This window comes from Somniosus microcephalus, chromosome 9 (assembly GCF_052327205.1).
Source record: "Somniosus microcephalus isolate GS21.2 chromosome 9, FLI_Smic_1.0, whole genome shotgun sequence".
Classification (NCBI taxonomy): Eukaryota; Metazoa; Chordata; class Chondrichthyes; order Squaliformes; family Somniosidae; genus Somniosus; species Somniosus microcephalus.
Window position 1 is genome coordinate 235,641,630 of NC_140995.1, and position 17,362 is coordinate 235,658,991.

General features: G+C 44.7%; 1 protein-coding gene across 2 annotated transcripts in view; it reads left to right on the plus strand.

The window, feature by feature from the left end:
• The window catches only part of ptk7b (protein tyrosine kinase 7b), a 359,270-nt gene that overhangs the window by 227,172 nt on the left and 114,736 nt on the right, over positions 1 to 17,362 (plus strand). For both annotated transcript variants that reach the window (XM_085998043.1, XM_085998042.1), the window contains exons 3-5: positions 1,733 to 1,835; positions 3,722 to 3,909; positions 12,789 to 12,936. In XM_085998043.1, the coding sequence (XP_085854169.1) occupies positions 1,733 to 1,835; positions 3,722 to 3,909; positions 12,789 to 12,936 (439 nt within the window). The remainder of the gene's footprint in view (positions 1 to 1,732; positions 1,836 to 3,721; positions 3,910 to 12,788; positions 12,937 to 17,362) is intronic.

Below are 17,362 nucleotides of genomic sequence, written 5' to 3' on the forward strand. Positions count from 1 at the left end.
GAGCCCATGCGGCTCTCTGCAAGAGCACTTTAGCTAGTCCCACTCCCCCGCCCTTTCCCTATAGCCCTGCACATTTTTTTCCTTCAGGTACTTATCTAACTCCCTTTTGAAAGCCGTGATTGAGTCTGCCTCCCTAAATGTTCACCTACTGACACTTGCTCCACTTGAGCCACCTCATTCCCCAGAACCAGATCCAGCAATGCCTCCTTCCTCGTTGAGCTGGAAACATACTGATCAAGAAAGTTCTCCTGAACACACTTCAGAAATTCTTCCCACTCTCTGCCCTTTACACCATTACTATCCCAGTCTATATTAGGGTAGTTGAAGTCCCCCATTATCACTACTCTATAGTTCTTGCACCTCTGTAATTTCTCTGCAAATTTCCCACTAGTTGGTGGCCGATAGAATAATCCAGGATTCCCACTTGTAGCATTCCGATTACCACCCTGATGGAGATAGCTAATGCAGCAGAAACTGGCACCAACAAAGCTATTGAGGATTTCAATCAGTGCTTTTGGTATTCTGTAACTGGAACAAACATTTTTGTTCAGGCTGTGTCCCTCCAAAAAGGGTAGTTTTTCCTTGTTCTGGGACTTGTCCTTATTCTTGGCCACTGTGATGTGAAGAGTGACCTGACAAATGGTAGCGTCCGATTTTCCTTCCCCTTGCAGGGAGGTGCCTCGGCCTCCTAGCTTGGTACACCTCAGGTCAGTAACTGAAACGGTGACTGATCAGACCTGTGACCTCACTCCACGGTTGTACACATTCTTGAAATGTACAGTGCCACACTGCTTTCTTTTTCTAAAGATTAAACCAATGTAGTCTTTTACAGTGCTAAGTCCTCATGGAATACCAAGGAGCTGCACTTTAATAGAGTCCCAAAACAACTGAGGAAATCAGTGTAGTTGTGGCAGGTGAAGATCTGAAACTTGTATGGTAAAAATGTTCATCAGTGTTGCATCAGAAGGCTCCATAACCATCCCAATCCTCAACTGTGTTTTGTGACCGATGTTGTGCAGGATCAGAGCTGAACTGATGTTCTGAATTTGTGGCATTGGTGGTAATTGCATGCTTGTGGCCAGTCTCTGCATGGGCATTCTTTGTGCAAAACTTTTTGAAATGGAAGCTGTTTCACTAAGAAACTACTAGTTCAAAAAACTCTTCCCTCAGACAGATGGGATAGAAGCAATGAAAAGCTAACCCTACCCTGAAATGCACTTCAAACATAACTTCAAACAGTCTCATCTCATTACATTAGACATTTCTTCCTTTTCATGATCTGTCCTTGTTGCCAGTTAATGGTTTTGGAGAACTAGTGCATGACTTGAAGGCACTGTAGATTCCTATCCGGCAGGAAATTAGATTGACCTTGCCTGAACTCTACCATGGCAGTTGTTCTCTGATGCAATAGCAGATGTGCAGTTACATGAATTGGAGTTTGGCCCATGACTTGTTTTATGATCAGGAATTATAAGTTACTTTATCTAAATCAATAACTGATCTTGTGTAGGCTAGTGCCATCAAGTGCGCATGGTGCAAGGGGTGGGTGTAGGCGGAGCAGGACTTGTGTTGACTAAGGACACACTAAGACTGAAAGTGAATTGTCAGAATGCAATACAAGATACAGCAGGACCCAGTGCTCAATAAGCAGTATGAGAGATCTGGAGGAAGTCTGTTTCTGAGCAGTGCGCCTGTTTTTCTTGTTCATCAAATTTTATCTTAATTATTTCAGGGATAGAAACTGGAGGAGTGATTTTGAAAGATCCACCCAGCGTGTCTGAAATACAAACATCAGCTCCAATCACTCTGCGCTGTCACATTGATGGACACCCCCGGTAAGAGAGCCCTTCCTATATTGAACAGTTCCAGTGGTTAGGTGGTACAGACAGCATATTTTTTGTGATTAAAATTGTATTCAGTAAAGCATTGTAAAGTGGAAGTCCATTATGGTGGTGTAAGTCACTGCTTGTGGAAACTATAAATTGTTATCCTGGCAAGTAAAAAAAAATGTAAATTGGTAATTAAGTGAACTTGCGCAGGGATTTATTTTCGCAGCAATGTTCAAACATCTAACAAATGGAATGACCTATATGTCCAGCTAGCATTAAAACTCTGAATAATGGTTGATGTAATGTCTCTGTTCGGTCCCGAGATATATTGGCTTTAAAAGATTTGCTCATCATTTATCAGCTCAAGATTTTTCTTTTTCTGCAATTCTTCAAAACTGTCATCCAAATCATCTTATCAGTTTATCTTACTTGCAGTATCGCGTTCCTCCTTCCACCACCTGTCTTCCTAAACAGTTACAGATTGTTCTCATGAATTCATGCCAAATGCCACCTTTTTTGAAAATGTTCTAATTTTTGAAGTGACTCCACTCCAAACCCTTGGCTGATACTTGAGTATGCCTCCTGATTTTCAATTTTATCTATTTCTGAATTTGTATGATTCAAATGTAATTCTTACAACTGTTTTCACAAAGCTTAATACTAAAAGGAGTTGAATCGCATCTTCGGCCCCATGGTCTTCGCATTGCTTTTCTGTACCTGGCGCAGGTGACTACCGCTCTGTTCTCAGTTCTGCCTGTTGGTACAGAGAGAAGAAATATTCCCTGTACCAAATGGGGAAAGTTGCTTAAAGAATCACCAGAACTACAGTATGCCAACATTTTACAGATTCTAGAACGGTTCCTGCAGATTGGAGGATAGCAAATGTAACCCCGCTATTTAAGAAAGGAGGGAGAGAGTAAACGGGGAACTACAGACCTGTTAGCCTCATCAGTAGTTGGGAAAATGCTGGAATCTATTTTAAAGGATGCAATAACTGGGCACTTAGAAACTAATAGTAAGATTGGGCAGAGTCAACATGGATTTATGAAAGGGAAATCCTGTTTGACAAACCTATTGGAGTTCTTTGCGGATGTAACTAGTGCAGCAGACAAAGGGGAACCAGTAGATGTGATGTATTTGGATTTTCAGAAGTCTTTCGATAAGGTCCCACACGAGGTTGGTGAACAAAATTAGGGCACATGGAATTGGGGGGTAATATACTAGCATGAATTGGTTAACAGACAGAAAACAAAGAGTAGGGATAAATGGGTCTTTTTCAGGATGACAGGCTATGATTAGTGGGGTACCGCAAGGATCGGTGCTTGGGCCCCAGCTATTCACAATCTATATCAATGATTTGGATGAGGGGACTAAATGTAACATTTCCAAATTTGCTGCTGATACAAAACTAGGTGGCAGTGTCAATTGCAAGGAGGATGTGAAGAGGCTTCAAGGGGATCTCGACAGGCTCAGTGAGTGGGCGAGAACATGGCAGATGGAATATAATGTGGATAAATGTGAAGTTATCCGCTTTGGTAGAAAAAACAAAGGCAGAGTATCCGCCTTTCTTGGGGAGCTCCAAGCCACTTGCATCTTCACACACTGTTACTTTCTGGCTTCAATGTAAATCTCCTTGCTGTTTTCCTTCAATACATTTTATTTGTGCTGTTTCTGCAAGAATTGTGGGTAAATGGTTTTGAGTCTTGTGCTTATTTTTCCAGCTTTTGGCCTTGAGTTTATTGCCTTCTCAACCAAACAAAATAGTTCACAACCACGTTGTAATTCAACATTGTTCTTCCATCACTTTGATCCAAATCCTGTCTTCCATATATTTTTATCCTTGCCTTTGAACTTTGCCTCATGATATTTGTTTTTATTTCCTCAAACTTTAGTCCCAACTGGCAATGGTTCAGAGATGGCATCCCGTTAACAGATACAAGCCATTACACGTTTAACAACAAAGAGCGCAGTTTGACCCTGAAAAGTGCTAGTCCTGATGATAACGGTGTTTATTCCTGCTGTGCGAAGAACGCTGCGGGAAACGTTTGCAGCAATGATAACTTCACTCTGATGATCATTGGTAAGTAATGAGCATTGAATTTGCTAGCCTAGATAACTGCATCAGAGAGTATAAGAACTCATTTAAGATACAGTACACTCAGTTAACATGTATAAGTAAACCTATAAAATTCATTAGCTTTGAGCAATGTTGGAAATTAAGGGGACAAAGCTTACCGTAGGCTAGTGGACATGTGAAAGAGTCCCAAAAAAGGCACTTGATTGACCGCTTTAAAAGAGAGTTAATTTAGTATCTGCTGAGAAGGGGGATTGAGTTGTCGAGATAATAGGCCTGATCTTGCTGGAAAAGTATCAGCTTGTTATTAATGTGCAAATTGGCCAGCAAGTTCAGCCGTGAGTTGTGAATTTCCAGAACTTGCTCGTTGATTTATGCCGCTCCACTGTTTGCTTCGCACAAATGACATCTTGCCCTTAGTCTCCCCTTTCTGTTTATGAACTTGCTGGATTTGCAAATTAATTTCCCATTAAACTTGCCACAGAAAGTTAAGTCTGGCTTGCATCCCAGGTTTCTAAGGGAATTGGGGGAGGAGATAGCGGAAGGGCTTGCCATAATTTTCCAATCTTCCCTAGATGCGAGGGAGGTGCCTGAGGATTGGAAAGTGGCAAATGTGACACCATTGTTCAAGAAAGGGTGTAAGGACAATCTTAGTAACTACAGGCCGGTCAGTTTAACATCAGTGGTGGGTAAACTTTTAGAAACAATAATCAAGGAAAAAATTAATGGGCACTTGGAGAGGTTTAAGCTAATGAAGGTGAGCCAAGATGAATTTGTAAAAGGCAGATTGTGTTTGACTAATCTAATTGAATTTTTTGATGAAGTAACAGGGAGGATTGATGAAGGGAATGCAATGGACGTTGTCTACGTGGATTTTCGGAAGGTGTTTGACAAAATACCACATAGAAGACTGGTTAACAAAATTGAGGCTCATGGAATAGGTGGGTTAGTGGCAGCTTGGATAAGGAATTGGCTTAAGGATAGACAACAGCGAGTTCTGGTAAATGGCTGTTTTTCAGACTGGAGGATGGTAGACAGTGGTGTTCCCCAAGGTTCAGTGCTGGGGCCACTGCTTTTTTTGATTGATATATATAAATGACCTTGGACATTGGAATACAGAGTAGAATTTCTAAATTTGCCAATGTCACCAAACTTGGTGTGGCAAACAGTGAGGATGATACCAATCGACTGCAACAGGACATAGAAAGGCCAGCAGAATGGGCAGACAAGTGGCAGATGGAATTTAATACAGAGAAGTGTGAGGTGATGCATTTTGGCAGAAGGAACAGGGAGAGGCAATATACACTTAATGGCTCAGTTTTAAAGAGTGTGCAGGGACAGAGGGACCTGGGAGTTAATGTGCATAGGTCCCTGAAGGTGGCAGGATATATTGAGAGAGTGGTTAGCAAAGCATATGGGATCTTGGGCTTCATAAATAGAGGTATTGAGTACAAAAGTAGAGAAGTTATGTTGAACCTTTATAAAGTGCTGGTTAGGCCATAACTGGAGTATTGTGTCCAGTTCTGGTCACCACACTTTAGGAAGGATGTGAAAGCACTTGAGAGGGTGCAGAGGAGATTTACCAGAATGGTTCCAGGGATGGGTGATCTTAGCTACAAGGACAGGTTGGAGAAGCTGGATTTGCTTTCATTAGAGCAAAGGCGGTTGAGGGGTGATTTGATAGAGGTGTACAAGATTGTAACTCGTTTGGATAGGCTAGACGGGGAAAAGCTGTTCCCACTAGTTGATGGTACAAGGACTAGGGGACACAGATTTAAGGTTTTGAGCAAGACATACAGGACGGATGTGTGCGCAGCGAGTGGTAATGACCTGGAATTCGCTGCCGACGGAAGTGGTGGAAGCGGAGACGCTCAATGTTTTCAAGGGGAGACTGGATAGGCACTTGAGGGAAATAAACTTGCAGGGCTACGGGGATAGAGCGGGGGAATGGGACTGACTGGATTGCTCTACAGAGAGCCGGCATGGGCCAAATGGCCTCCTTCTGTGCCGTTATGACGATATAAAAGATCCCATGGCACCATTCAAGAGCAGGAGGTGAGTTCTCCCCTGTGTCCTTCTGTGCTGTTATGACTCTGACTCTAATGTCACTGGGCTAGTAATCCAGAGGCCTAGACTAATGATCCAGAAACGAGAGTACAAATCCCACCACGGCAGCTGGGGAATTTAAATTCAGTTAATTAAATAAATCTGGAATAAAAAGCTTGTATCAGTAATGGAAACATAGAAGATAGGAGTAGGCCATTCGGCCCCTCGAGCCTGCTCCGCCATTCAATGAGATCATGGCTGATAATCCAAATTCAGTACCCTGTCCCTGCCTTCTCCCCATATCCCTTGATCCCCTTAGCCTTAAGAAATATATCTAATTCCTTCTTGAATATATTTAATGAATTGGCCTCAACTGCCTTCTGTGGTAGAGAATTCCACAGGTTCACCACTCTCTGGGTGAAGAAATTCCCCATCTCCTCTCTGTCCTAAATGGCTTACCCCTTATCCTTAGACTGTGACCCTTGGTTCTGGACTCTCCCGCCATCGGGAACATCCTTCCTGCATCTAGTCTGTCTAGTCCTGTTAGAATTTTATAAGTTTCTATGAGATCCCCTCTCATTCTTCTAAACTCCAGCGAGTACAAGCCCAATCGACCCAATCTTTACTCATAGGTCATTCCTGCCATCCCAGGTATCAGTCTGGTGAATCTTCGCTGCACTCCCTCCATGGCAAGAACATCCTTCCTCAGATAAGTTGACCAAATCTGCACACAATACTGAAGGTGTGGTTTCACCAAGGCCCTGTACAACTGCAGCAAGACATCCTTGCTCTTGTACTCAAATCCTCTCACTATGAAGGCCAACATACCATTTGCCTTCTTAACTGCCTGCTGCACCTGCATGCTTACCTTCAGCGACTGGTGCACAAGGACACCCAGGTCTCGTTGCACTTCCCCTTCTCCCAATCTATTGCCGTTCAGATAATAATGGTGACCATGAAACTATCGGAGTGTCGTAAAAACCCATCTGGTTCACTAATGTCCTTTAGGGAAGGAAATCTGCCGTCCTTACCTGCTCTGGCCGATGTGACTTTAAATCTACAACAATGTGGTTGACTCTCAACTGCTCTCTGAAATGGCCTAGCAAGCCACTCAGTTGTAACAAACCGCTACAAAACACAATAAGAATGAAACTGGACAGACCACCCGGCATCACCCTCTGTACTGGCTATGGGCACAGCAATGGCACACCCAGCCCAGTAGGTATATTGCCGATCCTTTATCGTGGCTGGGTCAAAATCCTGCAACTCCGTACCAAACAGCACAGTCGGAGCACCTTCACCACACGGAGTGCAGCTGTTCAAGAAGGCGGTTCTATCATCTTAAGGGCAATTAGGGATGGGCAATAAATGCTGGCCTTGCCACAACTGCCCACATCCCATAAATGACTTTTTTTTAAATGGTCTAATCTTCTTTTTCTTATGTTCTTATGGTCGCAGAGTGGCTCGAGGTTGTGGAGGGGAGGCAAGAGGAGAGTGGAACGAGGTGGAGGGGGAGAGGAGAGTGGATCGAGAGGGGTGGGGAGAAGGTGGGTGAGGAGTGGATTGGTGGGGGGGGGGAGGAGAGTGGATCGGTGGCGGGGGGGGGGGGGAGAGTGGATCGGTGGGGGGGGAGGAGAGTGGATCGGTGGGAGGGAGGAGGGAGGAGAGTGGATTGGTGGGAGGGAGGAGAGTGGATCGGTGGGGAGGAGAGTGGATCGGTGGGGGGGGAGGAGAGTGGATCGGTGGGGGGGGGAGGAGAGTGGATCGGTGGGGGGGGGAGGAGAGTGGATCGGTGGGGGGGGGAGGAGAGTGGATCGGGGGGGGAGGAGAGTGGATCGGGGGGGGGAGGAGAGTGGATCGGGGGGGGGAGGAGAGTGGATCGGGGGGGGAGGAGAGTGGATCGGGGGGGGGGAGGAGAGTGGATCGGGGGGGGGAGGAGAGTGGATCGGGGGGGGGAGGAGAGTGGATCGGGGGGGGAGGAGAGTGGATCGGGGGGGGGGAGGAGAGTGGATCGGGGGGGGGGAGGAGAGTGGATCGGGGGGGGGGGAGGAGAGTGGATCGGGGGGGGGGAGGAGAGTGGATTGGGGGGGGAGGAGAGTGGATCCGGGGGGGGAGGAGAGTGGATGGGGGGGGAGGGAGAGTGGATCGGGGGGGGAGGAGAGTGGATCGGGAGGGAGGAGGAGAGTGGATCAGGGGGAGGAGGAGAGTGGATCATGGGGGGGGGGGAGGAGAGTGGATCATGGGGGGGGGAGGAGAGTGGAGCGGATGGGGAGGAGAGTGGAGCGGATGGGGGCGGGAGAGGAGAGTGGGGGTGGAGCGGGGGGCGCGGGAGAGGAGAGTGGAGCTGGGGGGGGGGGGAGGAGCGTAGATCGGGGGGGGCGGGGGAAGAAGAGAGAAGGAGAGTGGATCACACTCTTCCACCCCCCCCCCCCCCCCCCGGTTAGACGTTTAGATGTGGATCAAGCTCTTCCACTCCACCCCCCCCCCCCCCCAAATGTTGGACGTGGATCACATTCTCCCCCCACCCCCATTACACCCCCTTTACACACTCGCACCACGTTCTCTCTCTGCTCCCCCTGGACCTGGTTGATTTCTCGGGGAAACCCGGCGCATGTGCAGCAAGTGACATCATTGGACTGGACAAAATCCAGAAGTCATGACTGTCACTCTTAGATCCTGCCTGCCTGAGTAATCAAGTACTTTGCAATGTGTAATTTGATCCATTCGTTCTGACTGCAAGCGCCAGACAGAGCTCACAGTACTGCTTTCAGAGAAGAGATGGGGCTCACCCTTCTGTGCTGTGCTGTTCTGATTTATTCCTGTGTTTTAAGTCTTTGAAACCTAAAGTTTAAATGTGTGTTTAACTCTAAACCGAATTCAGACCTGGTACAGATATAACATTGCGATTTTAGTGATTTAAATTGGAAAGTTTATTTTTACAATGACCCCCAACTGCATATTCGTACAAGCTGCTTTATATTGTCTAGTTGATTGCTAAAGTTGCCAGTTCCAAATGAGCAGGCCCAAGTGCAACCCTAGAGTGCACATGGCCTGACTTACTATGGTCAGACATTAGGAAGATTGGGTAAGAACCAAACCTCAACATATCTGGCTCATTTACTCGGTGATTGCAGCCAGCTACATAGAACGCAAGCATTGGGAACTGGCTGTTCTAGAATCCCAGTTAAGGCGAAGTAAAGGTAACCACAGACTTTTAAAATTGCATCCTTTTGAATATCTCTCCAATTTACACAGATTACCAGTAGAGTTGATGTGTTGAATTTACGTTTAGTTGAGAATGATTGGGCAAAGAGAGTGGGATTTATTTTGCTCATTGTGTTCTGCAGTAGTTATTGGCAATTATTTGTTCAAGGGTTATAATTTGGCCTCTCTGAATGATGAGCATGCCTTTTTTTCTGCTGAAGTTTGTTGCTGGTTGATTTGATCACTTTGGCAAAGTTGTAATAGCCCCCCCCCCCCCCTGTGATTAATTAGCCAAGCTTATGGTTGAAGCAGGCAATTAAAGCTGAACTCTTATGGATATTGTGTCCTTGCACGCAATATATTTCCTTAGGTAGTTGTACTCTACGCAATTGGAAAAAATAAACATGGCAATATGTACAAGACATTCAGATTAAAAACTATATCTGATTTGGCGATACTGTATAAATTGAAATAAAAGAAGAAAATGCTGGCAATACTCAGCAGGTCACTCAACATCCGTGGAGAGAGAAATAGTTAACGTTTCAGGTAAATGAGCTGACCTGAGTATTGCCAGCATTTTCTGTTTTTTCAGATTTCCAGCATCTGCAGTATTTTGCTTTTGTATTGCTGTATAAATTGAAGCCCAGCATGGCAAGAGTAAGAATTTCTGTTAAAGTAAACTGGAATAAATTCTATTATACCCTCAGTATCCAGTTACTGCATAAAATGGATATTACTTCATTGGCCCCCCTGATGCAGATGAATTCACAGTCACATAATCTGACCAGGATAAAGGATGAAAGTACTACAGGAAACATTGGTTTATCCGGAGGTTATATGTCCGGAATACTCGATCTAACGGCAAAAATCAGGAGCCGTTTTTTTAGTTCTCGTTGCTTTTTTTTCCCCAGTCAAGCACTGCAAGGTCTGTAGCTATAGCAACAGCTTCAGCTACAGACGCTTGCAGCTGCAGCCGATTGTTTTGAAGCTGTTGCTAAGCAACAGGGTTTGTTGATTCACACGGAGCTTCTCAGTTCTGTATGTTTAAACATTAACTCTGGTATGTCCGGCACTTTTGATGTTACGGCACCAGCTCAGTCCCGTCAGTGCCGGATATCAAAGTTTCCTGTAGAATGGTTACAGCACGGAAGAAGGCCATTCGGCCTGTCGAGCCCGTGCCAACTCTCAGCTAGTCCCACTCCCTTGCCCTTTCCCTGTAGCCCTGCAAATTGTTTTCCTTCAGATACTTAACCAACTCCCTTTTGAAAGATAAGATTGAGTCTGCCACCACCACCCTTTCAGGCAGTGCATTCCAGATCTTAACCACTCGCTGCGTAAAAACGTTTTTTCTTACGTTGCCAATCACCTTAAATCAGTGTGCTCTGGTTCTTGGCCCTTCTGCCAGTGGGAATAGTTTCTCTCTCTCTCTCTCTTCTGTCCAGACCCCTCATGATTTTGAATACCTCTATCAAATCTCCTCTCAATTTTCTCTGCTCCAAGGAGAGCAACCCCAGCTTCTCTTGTCTATCCACATAACTGAAGTCCCTCATTTCTGGAACCATTCTTGTAAATATTTTCTACACCCTCTCTAAGGCCTTCACATCCTTTCTAAAGTGTGGTGCCCAGAATTGGACAATACTCCAGTTGGGGCCGCACCAGTGTTTTTTACAGGTTCATCATAATTTCCACACTTTTGTACTCTATACCTCTATTTATGAAGCCCAGGATCTCTTAGCTGCTTTCTCAACCTGCCCTGCCACCTTCAACGATTTACGCACATATACCCCTAGGTCTCTCTGTTCGTGCACCCGCTTTAGGATTGTACCATTTAGTTTATATGTCCTCTCCTCATTCTTTCTATCAAAATGTATCACTTCACACTTTTCAGCATTAAATTTCATCTGCCACGTGTCTGCCCATTTCACCATCCTGTCAATGTCTTCTTGAAGTCTATCACTCTCCTCCTCACTGTTCACTATACTTGGATGTTTTGTATCATCTGCAAATTTTGAAATTGTGCCCTGTACACCCACATCCAAGTCATTAATATATATCTAGAAAAGCAGTGGCCTAGAACCGATCCCTGGGGAACACCACTCTATACCTTCCTCCAGTCCGAAAAACAACCGTTCACCACTACTCTCTGTTTCCTGTCCAATACTATATTGGAATCCTGGGACTGAATGCAATTATACATGATTAGATGGGATGTAGTGCTTGGAAAAGAAAATGGTCATGCCTTCTGGGCGTAATGCTGGGAGCACCAAGGGTGAAACTTAGACTTACCTGCTTTCAGGGTCTTTCCTCCTTCAATGCATTTTTCAAGGTCGTTAGCTGTTACAGCTCCTCTTATCCTCACTGAGATTTGAAAGACATGCTTGGAGCATGGATTACATTCTGGCAGTGGTTTTGACAAATGGGCTGCACTTAAGCCTTGTTTACAGTATCAAAAGGATTAGTTCTAAAACCCTGCTGGCTTACTGTTGTCCAAACCCTCGATTAGGGTCTGTTCTAGGTCAACATATATACGTGAAGTCTCATCCCAGTTCCATCTGAGAACCAGACTCTTCAGTCCCTCTTCTATCTCGCTTGTGTGCCTTTGCTGACCTTATGGTACTGCAATGCTTAAAATACTAAGTTGTTTAAATCTTCAAAAATTGATTTCCTGAACTTGAAAACAAAAAGTTTGAAAATTGAGGTTAGCAGAAGGAGAGGAGCAAGAAACCTCTACCTCAGACAGCAGTCTGTCATCAGGGAGAAGAAAAACCCGTGTGCATTCCCTGATAAACCAAAGTAGGCATTTAACCCATTGAGTCTGCTCTGCTTTTTTGTTCGCCATGCCAGCTCCAGCTCAATATATAATCCCAATTTCCTGCCCTCTTCATCACCTTCCATACCCATACTTCACCCCCTTTTAAACATCCAATTGATTCTGTGTCTGTGGTGGCACAGGGCACTGTATTCTACTTTCTGTGTGTGTGAACTTTAATTTAGAATTGCTTTTAACGGGCTAACTTTGTTCTGTTCTGATTTACTTACTGGAGGGAAAACTCTCTCCCTATCTACCTGTCCATTACCGTTCATTATGTTCCATGCCTGTATCAGAGCAGCACTTGATCTATCTCAAACAACCCTATTTTATCCATTTTTTCCTCATTTTTCAGTCACTTCATCCCAGGTATAATTCTGGTGAATCATCACTGGGCTCCATTCAAAGCTAGTATTTCTTAAGTTGTGGTGCCTAAAGCTGAACACATTATTCCAAATGAGGTCTGACCAGTGATGTGTATAACTGCAATAGTGCTCGAATTCTGCACCTCTCGTGATTAAGTTCTGCGTCTGATTAGTTTTTTGGGTTGCAACTGTGTGCAAGGTTTTAATGCCTTGAATCCCTTTGTTCATTTACACCTCCTTTGTTCATTTACACCCCCTCTTTTAGACTGTGTTCCCACTTGTAATTCTTGCAGCCAGGTACATTTTTATGCAAGGTAATATGTCCATATGTTGATTCAGAGGAGGGGAGAAGTCATGTACCTTCTTCCCTGTGGTCCAGGTAAATGAAACAGTAACAGATGACTACGTTATTTTGTTCTGCATAGTGTAATCTGAGTTTTATGTGTCACTGTGTTTTACAGATGCCAGTTTTCCACAGCCTGTGATCCGACCTCGGGACCAGATTGTGAATAAGAAGGAAGATGCCATGTTTCACTGTCAGTTCACAGCTACACCTCCCCCAATACAGGAATGGTTATTTGATGATTCCGTCATCCATAACTCATCACGGTAGTTTTTTTAAAGTTTTTGGATTTGAATGCTTGATATATGGAACAATAATGCAAATGATACCGTGTACAATGAAAAGCATGTTGATTCTTACCATCACCATGTGCTGTCCAAGTGTAGTTAAGTGCATATCCACTAGATAATATATTCAGCATCATGGACCATAACGGGTTCTGTCTTTTTTCCCCTCACCACCTTCCTTCCTCTCTGCCCTTGAAATGTTCAGACTGATGAAAGGGAAATTTACAGCTGATGTTAGGAAGTTCTTCAAGCAATGATGAATGTATAGAATAGACTTCGGGGCAAGATAGTGGTGAAAGACAAATTTACAACTGATATGAGGAAATTCTTCAAATACATTTAAGGTGTTGATTCATATTGGTGACTGTTCCATAGGTACTGGCTGCCCTCTCAATACCTGATCTCCGTAGGTATCCTTTGTGTGTGCCTGAACAGCGCATTAAAAACAATCAAATTATCCTATCACTGCTCCATTTGAGGCTGCTTAACTGAACATATCAATTTAATATCAGACCTTCCTAGTCTGTAACGTTCAGTACCACATCAGGCAATGCATTTGCCAACTGAGCCAGGTTGATAAGTTATCAGAAGTAATTCTGATCTTGCTTCTGATGGAGCTATTCATTTGTGAGTCCCATCATTTGAGTCCCACGAATTACGTCAGTTAAGTCACTCCCTACGAGGTCTAGTCTTGAGACCCACGTGATTAAAAGGAATTTCACTCAAACCTAGTCTGTCATCTGGAGCAATTGCTTTCTTCAGTCAAGCATGGAGGACCGAGTAATTACATGATCTTGATGCAGGCAATACCACATGAGTATTTGAGGTGGCTATTTATAGGGACTGAACCCAGAAAGCAAAAGAGCAATAAAATACATGCTCACCTATTACAGTTGCTCAAAATTTATTGATCTGTTGAGGAACAAATCTCCAAAAAGTAAAATGCAAGGGTGTTTCCTTTTTAAAAGATTACTGGTGCCAAGTCAGAAAGGACAGACAACTCGTGCATGTTTTTTTCCTATTGATTGGAGTCTGAGGTTTTTTGTGATCTAGATTAATTTAACTCCGCCTTACCCCAACATCTACATCCAGTTAGTGGGGGAGAAACAAATCTAAGAGTGGGTCAGAAAGGCTTCAGTTTCCTGTATCCCCAACAAAGTCCTGCTTGCCCATCTATTCCATCCTTGTCAACCTCCACTAGCTCTGTGTCCCCAAGCATTTTATTTTTAAATTATTTTCATTCACTTCAAGTGCCTCCGTGCTGCAAACTAACTCTACATGTCAAGTCTGAAGTGACATTACTGCTTGTGGCAGCTCTGACTATGCAGAGCTGCCTGGCTCCACGTCTGCAAGTTACATCAGCCCTTTTAACACACTACAGCTGGCTTAATGTACATATGACCTCTCCCTGCTACTGTCCTTCACATAGTAGACAGTCAGCATCATCTCAGTCTGTCCAAGTGAGAAGGAGCATTCTGAGACTGAGCAAATGTGCTAGGGTGAAAGTGAAGGTTATTCAGACCTGTTAGTTTCAGAGCAATTTAACATAAGAAGTGGAATTAAGATCAGCAAAAGAAGGAAAGAAGTTAGAATTTTTTAGATGGTAGTCGGGGCGTGGAATGCCCTACCAGAAACAGTTGTGGGAGCAGAATTCAAAATAGCTTTTAAAAGGAAATTGGATAAATATTTGAAGACAAATTTAAACAGTTATTGAGAAAGGGCAAGGGAATGAAACTAAATGGTTAGCTCTTTTAGCGAGTTGGTAGAGGTGATGTTGGACAAATAGCTTCCTCCTTAGAACAGTGCAGCACGGAAGGAGGCCATTCGGCCCATTGAGTCTGTACTGGCTCTTTCGAAGAGCAATCCAGTTAGTCCCACTCCCCCCCTCTTTCCCCAAAGCCCTGCAATTTTTTTTCCTTCAAGTATTTATCCAATTCCCATTTGAAGGCTACTATTGAATCTGTATCCACCGCCCTATCAGAGTGCATTCCAAATTCTAACTACTCATTTGGTAAAGTTTTTCCTCGTGCCGCCTTTGGCTCTTTTGCCAATCACCATAAATCTGTGCCCTCTGGTCATCGACCCTTCAGCCATTGGAAACAGTTTCTCTTTATTTACTCTATCTAAACCTTTGATGATTTTAAACACCCCGATCAAATCTCCTCTTGGCCTTCTTTGCTCCCAGGAGCACAACCTCAGCTTCTCTAGTCTATCCACGTATCAGTCATCCCTGAAACCATTCTTGTAAATCTCTTCTGTACCCTCTCCAAAGCCTTCATGTCCTCCTAAAGTGTTGTGCCTAGAATTGGACACAATACACCAGCTGGGGCCGAACCAGTGTTTTATATAGGTTTAGTATAACTTCCTGGCCTTTGTATTCTATGCCTCTATCTGAGCTGTGAAATTCTATGTTTATATCCCTTCATTCTCCCATGCTTCACTCGGCAGAGGCTGTGGTTTCCTCCTGCAGGAGTGGTTGAAGTCAGGTGAGCTTGGCGTTGATATTGTGAGTCTTCTAAAAATACAAAATGGACTGTGCCAGAAATCTGGAAACAGACTTCTTGGCTGCCCCTCCAAAAAACATAGAAACATAGAAGATAGGAGCAGGAGTAGGCCATTTGGCCCCTCGAGCCTGCTCCGCCATTCAATGAGATCATGGCTGATCATCCAAATTCAGTACCCTGTCCCTGCCTTCTCCCCATATCCCTTGATCCCTTTAGCCTTAAGCAGCACGGTGGCATAGTGGTTAGCACTGTTGCCTCACAGCGCCAGGGACCTGGGTTCGAATCCGGCCTCAGGTGACTGTCTGTGTGGAGTTTGCACATTCTCCCCGTGTTTGCGTGGGTTTCCTCCGGGTGCTCCGGTTTCCTCCCACAGTCCAAAGATGTGCGGGTTAGGATGATTGGCTATGATAAATTGACCCTTAGTGTTAGGGGGATTAAATACGTGGGGTTACGGGGATAGGGTGGGATATGTGTTGGTGTAGGGGTTACGGGGATCGGGTGGGATATGTGTCGGTGCAGGCTCGATGGGCCGAAATGGCCTCTATCTGCACTGTGGGGTTTCTGTGATTTCTGTGAAATATATCCAACTCCTTCTTGAATATATTTAATGAACTGGCCTCCACCGCCCTCTGTGGCAGAGAATTCCACAGGTTCACCACTCTCTGGGTGAAGAAATTCCTCCTCATTTCAGTCCTAAATGGCTTACCCCTTATCCTTAGACTATGACCCCTGGTTCTGGACTCCCCGGCCATCGGAAACATCCTTCCTGCATCTAGTCTGTCCAGGCCTGACAGAATTTTATAGGTTTCGATGAGATCCCCTCTCAATCTTCTAAACTCCAGTGAGTATAAGCCCAATCGACACAATCTCTCCTCATACGCCATTCCTGCCATCCCAGGTATCAGCCTGGTGAATCTTTGCACTCCTTCCATGGCAAGAACGTCCTTCCTCAGATAAGGCGACCAAAACTGCACACAATACTCAAGGTGTGGTCTCACCAAGGCCCTGTACAATTGCAGCAAGACATCCTTGTTCCTGTACTCGAACCCTCTTGCTACGAAGGCCAACATACCATTTGCCTTCTTAACCGCCTGCTGCACCTGCATGCTTACCTTCAGCGACTGGTGCACAAGAACACCCAGGTCTCTCTGCACTTCCCCTTCTCCCAATCTATTGCCATTCAAATAATAATCTGCCTTCCTGTTTTTGCCACCAAAGTGGATAACCTCACATTTATCCACATTATAGTGCATTTGCCATGTTTCTGCCCAATCACCCAACCTGTCCAAATCGTATTGGAGTTTCACGACATCCTCCTCACAGCATACCCTCCCACCCAGCTTTGTGTCGTCTGCAAATTTGGAGATATTACATCCAATTCCCTCGTCCAGATCATTAATATATATTGTGAACAGCTGGGGTCCTAGGACCGATCCTTGCGGTACCCCACTAGTCACTGCCTGCCACTTGGAAAACGACCCGTTTATGCCAACTCTTTGCTTTCTATCCGCCAACCAGTTCTCTATCCAAGTCAATACCTTGCCCCCCAATCCCATGTGCCTTAATTTTGCATGCTAATCTCTTATGCGGGACCTGATCGAAAGCCTTCTGAAAGTCCAAATACACCACATCCACTGGTTCTCCCTTATCTATTTTACCAGTTACATCCTCAAAAAAATTCCAGTAGATTAGTCAAGCACGATTTACCTTTTGTAAATTCATGTTGACTTTGTCCGATCCTGTCACTGCTTTCCAAGTGCTCTGCTATTACATCTTTTATAATGGACTCTAGCATTTTCCCCACTACCGATGTCAAGCTTACCGGTCTATAATTCCCTGCCTTTTCTCTACCACCTTTTTTTGAATAGTGGGGTAACATTAGCTAACCGCCAATCCATGGG